Source organism: Cnephaeus nilssonii (assembly GCF_951640355.1).
Source record: "Cnephaeus nilssonii genome assembly, chromosome: 22".
Classification (NCBI taxonomy): domain Eukaryota; kingdom Metazoa; phylum Chordata; class Mammalia; order Chiroptera; family Vespertilionidae; genus Cnephaeus; species Cnephaeus nilssonii.
Window position 1 is genome coordinate 27580257 of NC_137093.1, and position 16242 is coordinate 27596498.

At 60.9% G+C, this 16242-nt stretch overlaps 1 protein-coding gene across 4 annotated transcripts in view; it reads left to right on the forward strand.

Moving 5' to 3' along the window:
* Window positions 1-16242, forward strand: part of SPECC1L (sperm antigen with calponin homology and coiled-coil domains 1 like) — a 55330-nt gene extending 39088 nt beyond the window's left edge. For all 4 annotated transcript variants that reach the window (XM_079762626.1, XM_079762623.1, XM_079762624.1 and 1 more), the window contains 3 exons: window positions 12122-12238; window positions 12992-13051; window positions 14133-16242. In XM_079762626.1, coding sequence (XP_079618752.1) covers window positions 12122-12238; window positions 12992-13051; window positions 14133-14222 — 267 coding nt within the window. In that variant the 3' untranslated portion in view covers window positions 14223-16242. The remainder of the gene's footprint in view (window positions 1-12121; window positions 12239-12991; window positions 13052-14132) is intronic.

A 16242-nucleotide genomic window follows, 5' to 3' on the forward strand; every position in this document is an offset into this window, starting at 1 on the left:
GTCCGTGGAGGATTGAGGAGCCGAGTGAATTGCAATGGACTTGAACGCGCAGAAAGTCAGAGTGGTCAGTGAGGGTTTGCTGCGTGTCTCAGTGTCTCCGCGGCCATTAGCTGGAGAGACAAGTGGTGCCGGCAGGGGTGTGGGGACATCGGAGCCCGGCGCGGCAGTGGCTGAGCAAACAGCAGGGCAGTCACTAAGAAAATCCAACGTGGGGTCGCTACAGGATCCCGCAGCTCCGCCTCTGCTGTGTGTATACCTGCCCAGCCATCAAGGGCAGATAACTAAGTGTACAAGCTGATTAAGACACTCAGGCACTAAATCAGTGATTTAACTAATCGTGGTTCCTTCCTACTTGAATTCTCTGAGTCTGTGATTTTAAGGTAAATTCTGTTAGGTTAAGAAAATGCACATAAATCATTTAGTTAAGAACATCAATAAGTATATATATATATATATATATATATATATATATTTATATTTTATTGACTTTTTACAGAGAGGAAGAGAGAGGGATAGAGAGTTAGAAACATCGATGAGAGAGAAACATCGATCAGCTGCCTCTTGCACACCCCCCACTGGGGATGTGCCCGCAACCAAGGTACATGCCCTTGACCGGAATCGAACCTGGGACCCTTGAGTCCGCAGGCCGACGCTCCATCCACTGAGCCAAACCGGTTTCGGCAATAAGTATATTTTTTTCACTTACTGGGTACGTACTTTGCAGGAGGAAATATAATGTGAAACAGGGTAGTTTACATATAAAGAAGGACATTTTTGTACACTAGACAGTCTTAGGCTACAAACCCAGTCCCCTCCCCTTGACCGCCTCCTACGATCACTTCTGTAACGACAGGCGTGTGTTTCTGTTGGCTCTCGTTTCCTGGGAGACAGATGTGTTCTTGCTGTTTAAAAGTCGGCAGGAGCTGGTTCTTTAAGGGCCGTGAGCTAAAATGGGGTATTCTAAACGAGTAGCCTTTGTAAACTGAAAGGTCTACCTGATCGCGCTCTTACTTTGTCCAGAGCTTTAGGAGTCGTGCCAGAGCCCTGTCCTCATCGAGCTGTGAACTGGGCCAGCGTGCCCACCCTCTGGAGCGAGCAGCTTGGAGCCAGCCCTGTGGGCTCCGACAGCCCCGGCCTCCAGGAGGGGCCGGTTGTGACACTGGCTAGCTTGCTAGGCAGGAGCGGTTACGTGCCGATCGGCACGGACTGTTCTCTCAGGCCCCACCTGCATCAGCAGTGCGTGGGCCACGCATGCTTTATGTCTCGGAGCTGTCTAATCGACGGAGATGGATTCCCTAATACCCGGGTCGTCTCCTTTAACTCTCCTCAGAGTCCTCCTAAAATAATTGCACTAATCACTGTAATTTCATTAACCGTCCATTACGAAACAAGCCCTTGTGAGTTGGCCTTTTATCTAACAAATACATTTTTCTCCTAAATTGTGCCCTGCCACTTACTGCGCGCTGCTGTTTCAGAACACGAAGACGCTCCTGTCGAGCCTCGACGGTCTGGCTTACTGTCAGGTTCACAGCCGGGGGCTGACCCCGACGAGGATAAATTACTCCTCGAGGCTTTATCACAAGTGCACGCATCGCCTAACAACCCGCAGCACAGTCGCTGTAAGGGTTAAGTCTTCCCTGTATTTGAAAATCAGTACCTCCGCTTACACACAGTTCTGTTTTAAGATTGACATTTAATTTAAATACGCAATTAACCCTAATAATTGTGCTTGTAGAGAACAGTGACCGTCCACTTCCCTGCTCCATCACCTTGGTAATGTCTGCTTCCCACAGGCAGCTGCTTGCAGGTCTCTATCCGCTTCTTTAGGGATTGATAATACGAGATCCTTCATACGAGAGTAACTAGGTAACAGAAGAAAATAATGTATACTTCCAGTAAGCTTTTTTTAATCTAAATTTCACATTTAACAGCTTCTCTTATAGCCTTTAAACGTTAATTTAAGAGAGCTTTACTTTTAGATGAAAAATATCATTGTTTTCTGATAAAATGCCAGACCTGGAAATGGATTAGTTAATACGTAGGATAATGAAAGCACTTAATTTAGTACAAAAGAGTTTTAATAAATGAACAAAAGTTTTTAGTACCGTCTGAGGTAATTTAATCTCAAATAGGCATTAAGAATATACAGTTTTATTGAGAGATTTACTCAGTGCTTGGGCTGAGAAAAGATTTAGTATTTCTTTTCCTTTTTTTTTTTTTTTTTGGTAAATCCTCACAGGAGGATATTTTTCTACTGATTTTTTAGAGAGAGTGGAAGGGAGGGGGAGAGACAGAGAGAGAGAGAAACATCAATGTGAGATCGATTGGTTGCCTCCTGCATACGCCCCAACAGGGGCCAGGGATTGAGCCTGCAACGGAGGTCCGTGCCCTTGACCAGAATCGAACCCCCGACCCTTGGGCCGACGCTCTACCCACTGAACCGAACTGGCCATGGCAAGATTGTGTGTTTCTTAGTGGAGACGAGTGGAATCCGAATCCCAGTTTACTTGAGGTTTTTCTGCCTTAATTTGGTAAACTGTAGCAAGTGTGCTCTAATGTAGCTCCTTCCCGTCCTCTCTTTGTGCTGTTGTTATCTGTATTAGGTTTGTTTGTGTTATGAGCGCAGTAGTTCTGGGTTATAATTCTGGCCTCAACAATGTTATTTTTAATTAAAAGAAGAAAGGCGACGAGAGCAGCCTCAGCGAGGGGGCCGCAGGCCCGCTGTTCCTGCAGTTTGCTTGCCCCTCGTTGGTCCCTAGAGCCCCGGCCTGGTGTGGGACAGGTTTGTCCAGGTACATGTGACGTTTAGGGGGAGGGCCGCTGCCCTGTGCTCCCCCACAGGGCTCTGCTCTCCGTGTTCTGACCGCTTTCTCTGAGCGACGACAAGGGGCGCTGGTCCTTAGTCTCCAGCCTTGTGTCCCTGTGGACGGAAGAGTGGCTGGAGTCGGGACTGGTGGGCAGATAAAAATAGCTCAGTCCTCCAGCTTCCTCTGAAACAGGCTGTGGACAAGAGGAGAGAGGGAAGGTCTCTTAGGAGCCGTGTGAGGTGCGTGTGGTACTCATGGGTCTGCCCGGGAGCCCGGCTCGTGCTCTGCCCACACCCCTCGCTGCGTCCTCATTCCAGCCTCGGCGCTCTGGGCTGAGTGACCTCTGTACCGGGGAGCTCTCCGCACATGAGGAGATGGGCCCCCAAAGCTCAGGTTTCCTGTGGCTCTTCTTGGCCACTACATGCGGGGCGGGGGGCGGGGGGCGGAGAAGCATCCTCGGCATACGTGGCCCCTCTCCCCTTGTCTGTCCAACATGTGACTGTCCCCGATTTTCCAGGGATTCCTTCTGTTGCTCCCTCTCCTCAGTCTCCCTCGGGAAAGCATTGGAGAGTACCCCTCCCCCCGCCCCCCTCTTCCTCCCCTGCCCGAGCATCCTCTCTCTGTAATTCCAGTTAGAGCTGGGCGGGGGGGGGGGGGGGGGGGGGGGGCGGACGGAAGGCTAGGAAGAGTGGGAGTTCTGCCAGCAGACAGAGCAGTGAAAAGAAAGCGCTCGGACTCCTGATAGTCAGCAAGGCTCGCTGGGTTAACGCCCTCCTCTAACTGGACTCTCAGGCCTCAGGAACGGCTCCCCAGCGCTAAAATAATCTCTTAAAGGTGCAAGCATAGATAAGGGTTTTGATCTGAATCAGGTCTAGGCTGAAAGTCTAATTTTTTTAAATCTCACATTGTCACTTTGCATGGAAAGTAAGTTCCATACAGAAAGACCTTATTGTCTGTAAATACCACCGTGTCCCAGGACTTACAAAGACTTGGACAAAGGGAGCGCGAGGGGCCAGACAGGTCCCACCCGTTCCCACGTGGCCTCGCAGCTCACAGTGCCTTCCGGGGGCCACGGAACTGCTGCGGTCTCCGTCTGCCTGGCGACAGGACATCTCCATCCAGGGCCGCAGGGAGCAGAGCCCCGTCTCGGCTGTCCCGGGCCTGAGCCCTCTGGCGCGCACAGTGGGGGGCAGACGCCCGCCTCCTGGTCACCGTGGAGGGAAGGAACTGCTTCCTGTTTCCAGGGGACTCCTTTCGATGCCAAACGGAGCAGCTGGGAAGCAAAGTTTTCCCAGATCACAACGTCCGTCTTACGTTCTGTTTAAACATGATCTGACAGCAACTACTAGCATCTATTTCCAGAATGCCAGGGCTGCCGTTTGTAAATGACAGTTGGCGCTTGAACAGTGCAGGTTTGGGATTGTGTGTGTCCACTTACACGCGGATTGTTTTCAGTGACCCACGCAGTTCACACCTGCGCTGTGCGAGGGCCACCTGCGGTTGGGAGTCCGAGTGTGTGGAGGAGCAACTGAGTTACACGTGGATTTCCACTGTGCAGGGGTCAGCGCCATCTCTCCCGGGGTTCACGGGCAGCTGTGCTTGCTTAGCGCCATTACCATGACTTAACTTGTCAGTGTCTTAGTGTGTGCTCAGAGTCCCCCCTCAATCAAATCCACCCCCACCCCGGCGACACCAATTAGATTTTCCTATAATAGGTGAAAGAGTGGAGGAATTACATATAACACCAGTTCTTTTTTTTTTTTTATGTTTTTATTTCAGAGAGGAAGGGAGAGGGAGAGAGAGAGAAATGTCAATGAGAGATTCCTGATCTGCTGCCTCCTGCACGCCCCACACTGGGGATGGAGCCCGAAACCCGGGCATGTGCCCTGACCGGGAATTGAACCGTGACCTCCTGGTCCCTGGGTCCACACTCCACCACTGAGCCACACCAGCCGGGCTCACAGCAGTTCTTAAATGCTGGATTTTACTTTTCTCCTGGTGACCATCTTTCAGAGCTACATCCAGGGAAAGACACTCGGAAATGGTGACCTTCTAGCTGCCGGCAGAGGCGTGGACTAGACAGCAGTACAGTCTCCATCGAGATGTCCTGTGTCTTGATTGTAGCCATAACTTCATGGGTACGCACGTCTTTCGGAGTGCATTGAGGTGTACACTTCACATAGAATGAGTTTTGTACATAAATTGTATCTCAGTGAAATGGTTATTTTTTTAAAAAATGGCGTGCTCACCTGAGGTCATACAAGGGGATCTTAGCCTGGCTCCGGGCTCCCACTAAGCCACCCTGCCTCCCATCGGGTCGCAGACTCTGAAGGGAGTTTCCGTGTTTATGGTGAACAATGCTGAGAAAGAGAAATCAGATAGGTAACGTTTTTAAGTTCTTAATGTTTTTTGCTAAAAGCAGAACCATTAAGCTGTCCTTGTCAGATAATCTGTGCTAGTATATGTATGTTATCCCACGTAGCAGGAGAAATCTGATTTTCCTGTGCTGCAGCCCCTTTGGACGGGTGCCGACATAATGTGGAGTCTACACAGGAGGTGGGACCTGACAGGCTCATTTTATTCGTGCGTGAGGCTCTGGCCTGAGGCCACTGGGAAGTTTAGGGCCCTCTCTGCAGGTGATTTGTAAAGATGCTGTATTGCTGTCTCAACATATGATTACGGGAAGGGAGATTAACCATCAGAGGATGTAGGGAGGGGGAACTATACAGTTAACGCTTGAACAACACAGCTTTGAACTGTGGGGTCCATTTATACGCGGATTTTTTTCAATAAATGCAGTGGGCTGACTATGCGCTGATATATGCCATTTTTGTACAGGGACTTGAACACCCGTGGATTTGGTCTCCTCGGGGACCCTGGAACCAATCCCTCATGGGGCCGCCCTCAGGGGCGGACGAGTTGTTCAAGACTCGCCTGTAGTTCCTTTTACAGACGGGCTCTTAGGTCCCGGAGAAAGGAGGCGGGCGAGCCCGGTATCCACTGCTGTACCGCCAACACCGCCTCCGTGTGGATGCCGTTCAGTGGTGGCATCTGTTTGACTCATAAACCTGTGATTTGCGTGGGGACAGCTCAGTGCTCCTCCTCTCAGGTCAGGTGAGGCCCTGAGGATGAGACCCATCTTGGACTCGCGCCCTCACGTGTCTGGTGGGAGCTGTGGCTGTGGGTGAGCCTGTCACTGCGCTGTGACCGGAAACCCACATGCAGCCTCTCCCTATGGCCGGACTTCCTCCAGGTGCTGGCTGCATTCCAGGGCCGGGGCCCCGAGCGAGGCGGCCCAGCGCCCCTGGCCTTCTAGGACCAGCCTTGGGAGTCACTCGTGCTGCTTGTCCGGCGGCCACCAGGGCGGGAGGGAGGCACGGCCATTTGTTAGACACTCAATCTGCCACAGCGACTGCTGACCCTTCTCTAAGTACTAGGGAAGCTATCATGTGACACGAACTTGGCAGAACCTTACGATGATTTTTAAAAACATGGCCTCCCAGACGAGAGGAGCCTGGGTGCTCGGGGGCCTCTGGTGAAGACTCGCCTGTGCCCGCGGGATGTGGCTGCCCTGCAGCCTCTGTGCCCTGCTCCCAGGTCAGCTTGGTCCTGAGCGCTCAAGGCCTGAGCCTCCGCCTTCCAGAGCCGCCCAGGGTGTCCTCCAGAGCGGGCCTTCCCACCAGCCCCGTGGCCTGCCTGGCCCGCGCTGGGTCTGCCGTGATTTCACCCGGAAGTACATTCCGTTGCAAACTCTGGGACACGGAGGAAGTACAAAGCTTGAAAGCCGCGGGAGCCGGTCTGGCACTTCCCTGCGGCTGCGGCCGGGGCTTCCCCTGGACGTGTCTTTGTACCGCAAACGCTCTCCTTCAGCATCTGAGCTGGTGACATTTCTAATTCCAGTTCTTTTTCTTGCTCTAAATCAATCATGAACTCTAACACTTGGCTGTGCACGGAGAGGTCATGAAATACACGGAGGGACATAATTGCAGTCTAGAGCATGACCTTGGCCCTCAGGGGACTTTCAGAATTATTTTTGAAACAATATTTCTAGCCCTTTAAAAGTTACACCTTGTTCTGGGCACAATGTAACTGTCTTCATGCCTCCTGTCTGCAGTGATGGCATCATTCTGTGCTCTGAGAACCGGCTTTGAGGGGCCTCTCTGTTTCCCTCAGCTGCCGCCGTATCCCTCCTGCTGGCCTCAATCCCCTCTCCAGCTGCGTTCTAATGTGTTTTATACCAGGAGGCCAACAGAAAGGGCTTGTAACCAACGTGTATGTAAATTAAACCAGATAAAGTAAGTCTGGGGTCGGGAGAAAGTGCCATACACGGGCCCGTGGGACACGCCCCCCCCAGGGGCCGTGACAGTGCCTCGGGTTCTTCCTCGGTGGCCAGGCTGTCCCTGGTGCGAAGAGGGCTGGCTCCCCCGCGCTGGCTGCGCTGCAGGAAGCGTCAGCTGAGCCGGTGTGGGGCTCGGAGAGAAGCACGAGGGTGGGTGGTGGCAGGTGCGTTCCCTCTTTTAGACGTTTGGCCGTTTTCCTCTGCCAAGATGTGCCCCGTGGGTTAGAAACCAATACCCCGACGTGTGTAAGAGACACGCGGGTTCCTGCTGAGGCCGTCAGACCGTCCACCTCACGCTGAGCGCCGTGCCGAGCGACCCTTCCTGAGGTCACTTCTCCCCGACGCGGCCGCTCCGTCAGGCTGCCTGTGCCTCACCCTGCTTTCCGCACAGAGACCGCCCGGTGCCTGGTTCTCCCCGGGTTCGCCCGCACCCGGATCACGAGCGACCCCCAGGCTGGCCGGTGCCGTCCAGCGCCTGTCCTTGGCTCGGGGTCCTGCCTCAGCTGCACGCTCAGGCCGTCGGGGCCTAAAGAAAAGGACGCCTGTCGGTGGGTCGGCCTCCCTGGAGTAGAGCCTCCCCTCACCCCCATCATAATGGCCCATGGCACCCCCGCGCTCCAGGCACAAGATGCGGGACTCTGTCTTCAGGGCTGGTGGCTCACCCTGGGCTGGAGCCCTGGCTTCCTCCCTCCCTCCGTCTTCAACACTCGGACCTCATGATGCGGGGCCCCCAGACTCATGCCCCCTCCCCTTCCCTGACCTGGAGCAGAGCTGGGCTCAGCGTCAGGAGGAGAAGTCCCCAGGAGGCACCCTCAGTTCTGCAGCCAGAGTGGGTCTGCCATTTGCAGCTTCTGCGCTACCCCCGGGCCTCCCGGGCCGTCTGCGTTAGCATCGCCCCTGGGAACGCCCCTGGGAACGGGGCCCGGCTCCAGATGAGCTTTCCCTCCTAGACGCTGCGCCCCCACCCACTCAGCAGAGCACGCCTCCTGCCCCCTCCCACTCGGCACCCCCACCTGCTGCCGCTGAGCCGCTGAGGCCGGTGGGCGGCTCGTTTGTAACTCCGCCCCTGGAGGGAGGCTGTGACCCCGTGCGTGTCCCTCCCCGTGCCCCGCCGTGGGAAGGACCCTGCCCTGCCGTGCGGGGCTGCGGACAGGCCCGAGGAAACGGGCGCCGCGCGTGCGAACAGCTGAGTCATGGCTCTGGCTGCTCGCCCGATGCCCATGGAAGTGGCGTTTCCTTAAATAGGGCAGGACTTCAGTCACTATTTAAAGAACATGTGGTATTTGGGGATTTTATGGCCCTTAACTAAACTGCAGACAAATTAAGACGTTTTCAGATGTTTTATGACGTGTGTGTGTGTGTGTGTGTGTGTGTGTGTGTGTGTGTGTAGATTTGTGTGATTTCTTGGCGCTCATTCCCCAGCCTCCACTCGCAGTGCAGGCACCTGCGGGCCACCTGAAGGCCACGGGCGGGGCAGCGTCAGACCTAAAGGGACAGGAGCCGCAGGTCTGTCCCCGCTCGAGAGCGGCGAGTAGGGAACGCCCAGCCGCTTCTGCAGAGGGCACGCTGTGCCCGCGTTTTACCAGCCTCCGCTCCGATGGCGTGGAAAGCACAGCGATGTCCCTGTGACCCGGCCGCGTCCCCTGCCCTGTCGGGTCACTCAGTGGACACTTCCGGGAGGAAAGACGTGCGCCTCCGGGGGGGCGGGGGAGGAGAAGGGGGACGGGGCGGATGCCGCGTTCCGTCGGTGCTGAAAGCTTTTTGAACTTGTGTTCTGGCGCATGTCATGCCCTTTGTGTCCCCGGATCCAGACACGGACTGACCGTGACCGGAAGCTAAGGCGAGACCCGAGTTCCTCATGAGGAGCTTCCGTGTAACCACCGTGCGCTCCAGCTCTAGTTTAACAAGAGAAGGTTCCCCGAGAGCGGCCCGCTGCCTGTGAGGAGGGGCAGCAGCGGCCTCCCCTGTGGCGGGTTCCCCGCACGCGGCCGGCTTCTGGCTGGAAGGTTCGTTTACGTTAACGGGCCGCTGGCCTGCCCGGCAGCTGGGGGTCAGGGGCCCGCCCCTCGCTTCACCTGCCGAGCCCAGGCCGGCCTTCTCCCGGAGAGGCAGGCTTCTCCTCGGCCTGCAAACGCCGCTTTGAGGCCAGAAACCCGGGCAGCCCTTAAGTAAACACAGCGGGAAAGTCATAAAGCCATTACCGGCCTTTTAACCTCAGGATGCGGTTGTGGCTTTTCACAAAGGTGGGCGTGCTCTCCGCAAGGATTTGCTCACCATGGTGAATGGCAGCCGAGTGCTGGCTGCGTGGAGGGCACTTTCCAAGCCTTGTCCCCCCGCAGCCGAGTGCTGCTGCCCGTTCGAGCTCTCCGCCTCCGCCCCTGGCTCTCCTGCCCGCGTGCCGCCCGCGTCCCCGGGAAGCTGGCCGCGGGGCTGGGCCCAGGCCCCTCCTGCTCACGCCGCTGCCCCGAGGTGCCCTCACCCGGACGCTGCTTCAGTCACCACGTTTGTAACCCCACTGCCCCTCCGAGTGCTGGACCCTCAGGTCCGCACCAGCCGGTCCCCCGGGGGGGGGGTGTCTCAGGCACCCGATGGCGCTGCGTCCGACCAGCACCTCTCCCCCCGCCCCCCTTCCTGCCAGCAGGAACCGCACTGTCCTTGGCGCTGCACGCGCTCCCCCTGGTGCCCAGCCTGTCCCCGGGTCCCTCTGCTTCAGCGCTGAGACCTCCCCTGCCACCCTCACCGGGCCTCGCGGCCGCCACCCCACCCTGCTAGCATCCCGTGCCCTCCGCTCAGCCGCACGTCCCCGGAAGCCTCCGTGAGGCCAGGTCCACGTCGGCCCACCTGTCGGGCTCTGTCCTACCAGACGGCCCCTCTAAGGTCGCGAGGCTGAGCGGAGCCGGGGCCCAGGAAGACTCATCGAGTGGGCGAATGCCCTCCCATGACCACCGACCCGGTGCCCCCGCCCACAGGCTCTGTTCCTTCTCCCCCGCCGGGGAGGGGCATGCGCGGCTCTGTGGGCCACGGGGAGGCCGCCCCGTGCCGTCGGAGCCGCTTGGCAGCAGGTGGTGGGGGAGAGCGCGCTTCCTGAGGGTGTCCTGTGAGCACGTGGCAGCCGGAAGGGTCCTTTTCTCCACAGCCAGCAGCACGTCGGCCTCGCTGTGCGAACAGCCCGGAGCTTCCTGTGCTGAGCTAGGCCTCACGGGGGCGGGGTGCCCGCCGCTTCCCGGGCTGAGCCGCTCCCGCAGCACTGGCACCTGCCCCGTGGGCAGGCAGCGAGCCCCCAGCGCGGGGACGAGGAAGCCAGTGCGGGGCCACTCGCGCGGAAAGCCGCGAGGGAAGCGCCGCCCTTGCTCACGTTGGCGGCCCTGCTGGGGGTCCAGGCTGTGGGGGGGAAAGGGCGATGGCGAGGCTGTGTCCAGGCCCCTCTGGTCTCCGTCATCCAGGAAACCAGTTAGGGCCCTGGGACCACTGCTCTGCGCTGGGCACGGCCGTCCCGGGGCCGGGGTGCGGGCAGGGGCCTCGCTGGGCACGGGCACCGCTTCGGGGTGAGAGGTCAGCGAGCAGCAGAGAGCGGGCTCCTGCGGATGGCCGTTGCTCCGGCTGCTTCACGCGGGGCTGTGCTCCCGTGCACACGCGCTCCTGTTAGACCTGCCGTGTGAGGGCGTCAGAGAGAACCGGGCACGTCAGCCCCGCACCGGCTCTGCGCGCCTCTGTCTGGTGGTGTGGGAGCGCCGTCTCCGCCGTAAGCGGTGAAGGCAGGTGGTGAGGGGGGCAGAGGCGCTCTAGACGGGAGGCTTTCCCCACGTCCTCGGCGGCACCTCGGCTCCCAGGGCTGGTCACTCTCTGGATGGGGGAGGGGGCCCAGATCGCACTGGGCTTGGTGCTTGTTGGCCTCGTCGTCGTCTGCTGGGTGTCTGCTGGGTGGGCTGCCCGGTCTGGCCTCCCTGCAGCCTCCCCGGGGCAGGGTGGTCCCGGCCGGCCCCCTGGGTTTGGGCTGAGCTGTTTTGATTTGGCGTCTGGCTGTCAGGTTTGAGAGTTAGTCCCCGGCCCGGGAACTCAGGAGCCATGGTTTCCTCTTTCTCAAGTGGCTCCGCACGCCTTGCGAGGGACAGCGCTGCTCCGACAGGTCCGGGCCGGGGTGGTCTGTCTGGAGGAAGCTGGGCTCGGCTGGGGTTCCCACAGCTGGGAGCGGGCGCAGCGGTTTCCTCTCGTGCAGGAGCCGCGGCCCGAGGCACGGTGAGGCCAGGCACGTAGGCGGCTCTGCCAGAGACGCCTGCCTTGCCGGGGCTGGAGCAGGGCCCCGCGGCAGGAAGTGGAGATTGTTTTCCTCCAGCAGCGAACGTGACCTCTGGGGCGAGGCTGGGCTCCCCAGCGTGTGCGGCCTGCCTGCAGCGCTGCCGGGCGCCGAGAGCTCCTTGCCGGGCCCGGCACCGCTGCCCGCTGCCCTGGCTCATGAGGGCCAGTCGGGGTGAGGAAAGCCGGGCGGGCTGGGGATTGGGCCGCGTTTCATCATCACCGGATCCGCTGTGCCCCCGGCCTCCCGCCCAGCCTCCTGTGCAACCCTGGGTGCGTGAGAGTCACATGACACACCGCCTGTAGGTGCTCGGGACACGGTTCCCAAACCTGTCCCCCTGCTGCCGCCCAGCACCTTGGACAGGTCACTGCTCTGGACACGGTCCCCCGCTGGCTGCTTCCCGGGACCGCGATGGGGTGGAAGAGCAGGCCGGTTCGGACCCTCCTCCCAGTGCCCGCGAGGCTGCAGGGCTGGGGGCCGTGTGCCCAGGCTCCTCCCGGCGGGGAGGGCGGCTCCAGTGTTTGCCACCGATGGCGGCGATCTGCAGGCGGGGGCGGGGGCGAGGAAGGGAGGTCACGGACACAGCCAGGCCTCGGAGGCCGTGGCGTCTCAGACTCCCCCCTCTCAGCGTTCTCCCGGGAAGGCCAGTGTGTTGCTATGTGTTTTCCTCCTCCTCCTCAGAATATCGACATCACCAACTTCAGCAGCAGCTGGAACGACGGGCTGGCCTTCTGTGCCCTCCTGCACACGTACCTCCCAGCCCACATTCCGTACCAGGAGCTCAACAGCCAGGACAAGGTGAGGCAGGCTGCGAGCGGCCCCCGGCGTCCTCATCACTGGGGGGGGAGGGAGGCAGAGTCCCCCATCGATGGGCCGTGCGGTCCCCCACACCACAGCGCGGCCATGGCGGCCTGCCCCTTGCTCTTACTCTGGCTCTAGAGCATTTGTGCTGGTCCGCCCTCACCCTCCTCGTGTGGATGTTTGCGGGTAATGACTTCCCGGCGGAGCCGCCCGCCCTTCCCGGTGGCGACATTTAAGATGGAGGCCTTCACGAGAGCTGGCCGAGGAGAGGGGCCCGGGGTGTGGGCAGCACCCTCCCAGCCCGTCTCCGCCACCTCGGGGCCCGGGGCTGGCGGTGCCGCGGACCCGCTGTGGCCTGAGCGCCCGCCAGGGAGCTGCTTGGGGAAGGTCGGGGACAGCCCCGCCCTGGGCACTGGGAGGCCCAGGCGCACGCTCTCTGGCCCCTGCGCACCCCAGCTTGAGCCCCTCGTGCCCTTCAGACAGCCCTGAAGGTTCCCACAGGGAGGGCTCTCTCTACGGGTTTCTTATTCCTTTTCAGCTTTGGGGTTCAGGGGGCTGCGGGCTGATGGGTGGGAGGGAGCCTTTTCTGTGGTGAAGGTACAAGCGTTGGGGCCGGGCCTGTGAGGGGCGGTGAGCACGGGGCTGGCCCCGTGTCCGGGGCCCCGAGGACTCGCCTGGGTGTGTTGGTGGCACGTGGAGGCCGCTGCCCCAGCGCACGCCGTGCGGCCCCTCACGCAGTCTCTCTTGCAGCGAAGGAACTTCACCCTGGCCTTCCAGGCGGCGGAGAGTGTCGGCATCAAGTCCACCCTGGTGAGCCCCCGCCCCGAGTCCTCCTTTCCGTTAGGAAGCGCTCGCTTCTCCTCAGGGGAGACGCCCTCGCGGAGCGAGAAACGAGGCGTGCTGGCCTCTCGGGCCGCAGCGCTCATCGCGGACGCGCTCTGCCTGCTCCCGCCTCACAGGGAGAGAGCCCAACACGGGCAGAGCCGGTCCTTCTCACCTGGACACGCCGTGGATAGGCGGTGACGGAGGCGACGGGGTTTCACAGAGCGAGGAGCCCACGGGGCCAGGCCGGGCTTCGCCCTCGGGTGCCCCCTCCCACCCCAAGGCTGCCCCAACCTACCTTGTAGGACAGGCGAGCTTTGAGGAAGGACCTGCGCTGCAGGGTGCGTGTGGCGTTCCGTAGTCTGTCTGCTGAGCTGGGGAGATGCGCTCAGGGTGCGTTCTGTTCAGTCGTACAGAGAAGGGACCTTGTCCGTTATCCGGGTCATTTACTTGCAGGCAAAGGCCTCATGTACAAAAAGTGGGAAGTTCCCGCCCTGGGAGAACCCGCAGTCAGGAGTCTCATAGTGAGCAAGCGTGCTGCCTCTTCTGGGCCAAGCCGCCCCTGGGCGGCCTCTGTGTCCCCTCCAGGCCAGGAAAGGCGCTTACAGCAGCGCCGGGTCCCCACGTTCCTTCTCCGCAGTCAGCGGCGCGGTCGCTGTGTTCCACGCACAGCGAGGGGGCGGTGCCCGGTGCCGTGAGGTGACCGCTCGTGCAGGGCGTCCCCTCGGCACGTCCGGAGCCCTCGCGGGGGAAGGGCTCTCAGCAGTGACCCGGGGGCTCAGAAGAGAGGCCAGCGGGCGGGGGGTGAGGAAGGGGAGCCCTCCCAGCCTTGGGCGCAGGGAGGTGACCCTGGCGTGGGACTTGGGCAGGGTGGGCGGCTCGGGGACGACGCTGGTGCCCTGGGAGGAGGCGCGTCCCGGGTATTTGGTAGCGATGGGGCAGGCGCCCAGCCTCGGAGGGTGTGATGGGCTCAGACCAGAGGCCTCAGGCCCTGCCCAGCCGAGAGCCTGAGGCTGCGACGGGCCCAGAGGTGCCAGGACTCTGAGCAGGCCTCTCCCCTCTCTGCCAGGACATTAACGAGATGGTGCGAACCGAGCGGCCCGATTGGCAAAACGTGATGCTGTACGTGACGGCGATCTACAAGTACTTCGAGACCTGAGCACAGCGACGGACCCCGGTACGGGCGCCACCACACCGTTAGCTACACGCCCCACGAAGCTTTCAGCCGCTCGGCTGCCCAGCGTGCGAGCCTTCAGCCCAGGCCTCCAGGCGGGACCCCTCGGGCCTGGGTGGCCGGGCCTCCCAGCAGGCTCCTCCCCTTGACCTGCCCCGTCAGCGGCCAGCGTGGGCTCAGCACACCGCGCATGCCGACTGGCTGCCGCGCTTTCCTCTGAAGAGGATGCTGAGCTGCGATGCTGGGCGTGTAAAACAGGCGTGTGCACGCTGCACGGGGAGGGCCTGGGCCTGGGCAGCTCGGGCAGTGCGCTTCCGCCAGCGCTGGGCAGGCCCCTCTGCAGGTTCCTGCGCCCGGCACCGCGAGTGCGCCCGCGCTTGACGTGGGCTTGGTTTCCGGGGTGTCACCCAGCAGCGGGGCGCAGGGCCGTCCCGCCAGCGCCATGTCGTTCTCAGACGGCTCCCCCGCCCTCTGCTGACACGGGAGAAAACCGGTCCAGCCTCGAAGGGGCGTGGAACCCAGCTGTGACTTAAAAGACCTGATCGTAAGGAATTCTCTAGATAAAAAACGTACTTTTTTCCTCGTGAGCAGTATCGAGGGCAAGTAGCGCCTGTTGTCTGAGCACAAGTTAAGTGGTTTCCTGAGCCGCGAGATGAAACCCAAACGACGGCAGCGTGCGGCAGCGGAGCGGAGGTGGAAGCGAGGAGAGAACGCGGAGCGGCTCGCGGGAGCCGGGCGGGGCCGGTGGTCACTCGGCGCTGCCTGCGCGCAGCCTCCAGGCGGGAACGGAGGAAGTGCCTTAACTCCTGTGGGGGCGCCACCGGGCCCGGGCCCCGCGGGCAGCACTGGCCACGGCCCAGGCCACAGGCGGCCTCACGACCGCCCTTCTGCAGTTTGAACCAAAGCCTTGCTCCCCCGGCGTCTGTCCTGTTGGTGCGACTCGGGGGGGACTCGGCCCTTCTTGGCACCGGGGAGCCAGGTGTCACGTGCAGGGACGCAGCGGCTGTGGGTGGGTCACCTGTTGGCACCGGGAAAGTCGCACGAGGAGGAGCTGCCGCGTGGGAGCAGGCTCGGCCCAGCCACGCTGCCAGGAGGGGCCGCGGAAGGCCACGCGCCGGCCAGAGGGGCCGGGGTCCAACGTGTGTGGCCCAGAAGAGAGGATGGTGACGAGCAGCTGTGCGTGCGGCTCGCTGGCTGGCACAGGTGCCGTGAGTCTCCTGCCCCGGCTGCTCGGCTGCTGGCAGGGAGGCTTCTGTGAGACGCCCCCGTTGGGCTAAGGAGAGAAGCCGGGCGCAGAGCCCAGCCCCGCGCACACAGCCCTGAGCGGACGCCTCTGCCATCCTCCCGCCGGGCGCTGCTCCTGGTGGCTCTGGGCAGGTGCTGCGGCGGGGGCCTCCCCGTCCCCGGGTCCTGGAGCCGCCCCCTCCCTTCCCTCACGGGCCTGCGGGCACCCGCGTCCGACCTGCAGCCTGCGGTTGGCTCTTCACCACGCTGGGGCCTCTGGTCCAGTGGAAAGAGGAGACTCCTGGGCGCAGCTCACGCCTGGCCCTTCCCAGCGGGCGAGCCGGCCTGGCAGCTCAGGTCTTGGGGGAGGGCAGCTCCTGCTGATGGGCTGGGCCCACGTGGCCGGCCTCGTCCAGGTCGTGCCCTGGGCCGGTGGCAGGGCAGAGGGTGGCCAAGAGGAGGGCCCACCTGTCTCCTTGACAACAGGCCATGCAGGGGCACCTGGCTGGGCCGCCCACATCTGCAAGTGGGTCTACAGAAGAGTCCAGAAGCGTGACGTTTTTTCCAATAGGATCCTTATCACGGGGTGGTTCTGGGTGGTCACACGCCTGAGCGCAACGCTCAGGTGCCGTGGCCCAGCAGCACTTGACAAGAAGCTTCCAGAAAGTCGTTGGCCTCGGTCCTTCCGAGCACGAGTGTCCCTGCGAAGGGCGGGCTTCCGCTGGCGATGCTTTCACTGTTGTATTAGACGCTCGGAAACGTATTAAAGTCGGTGAAACAA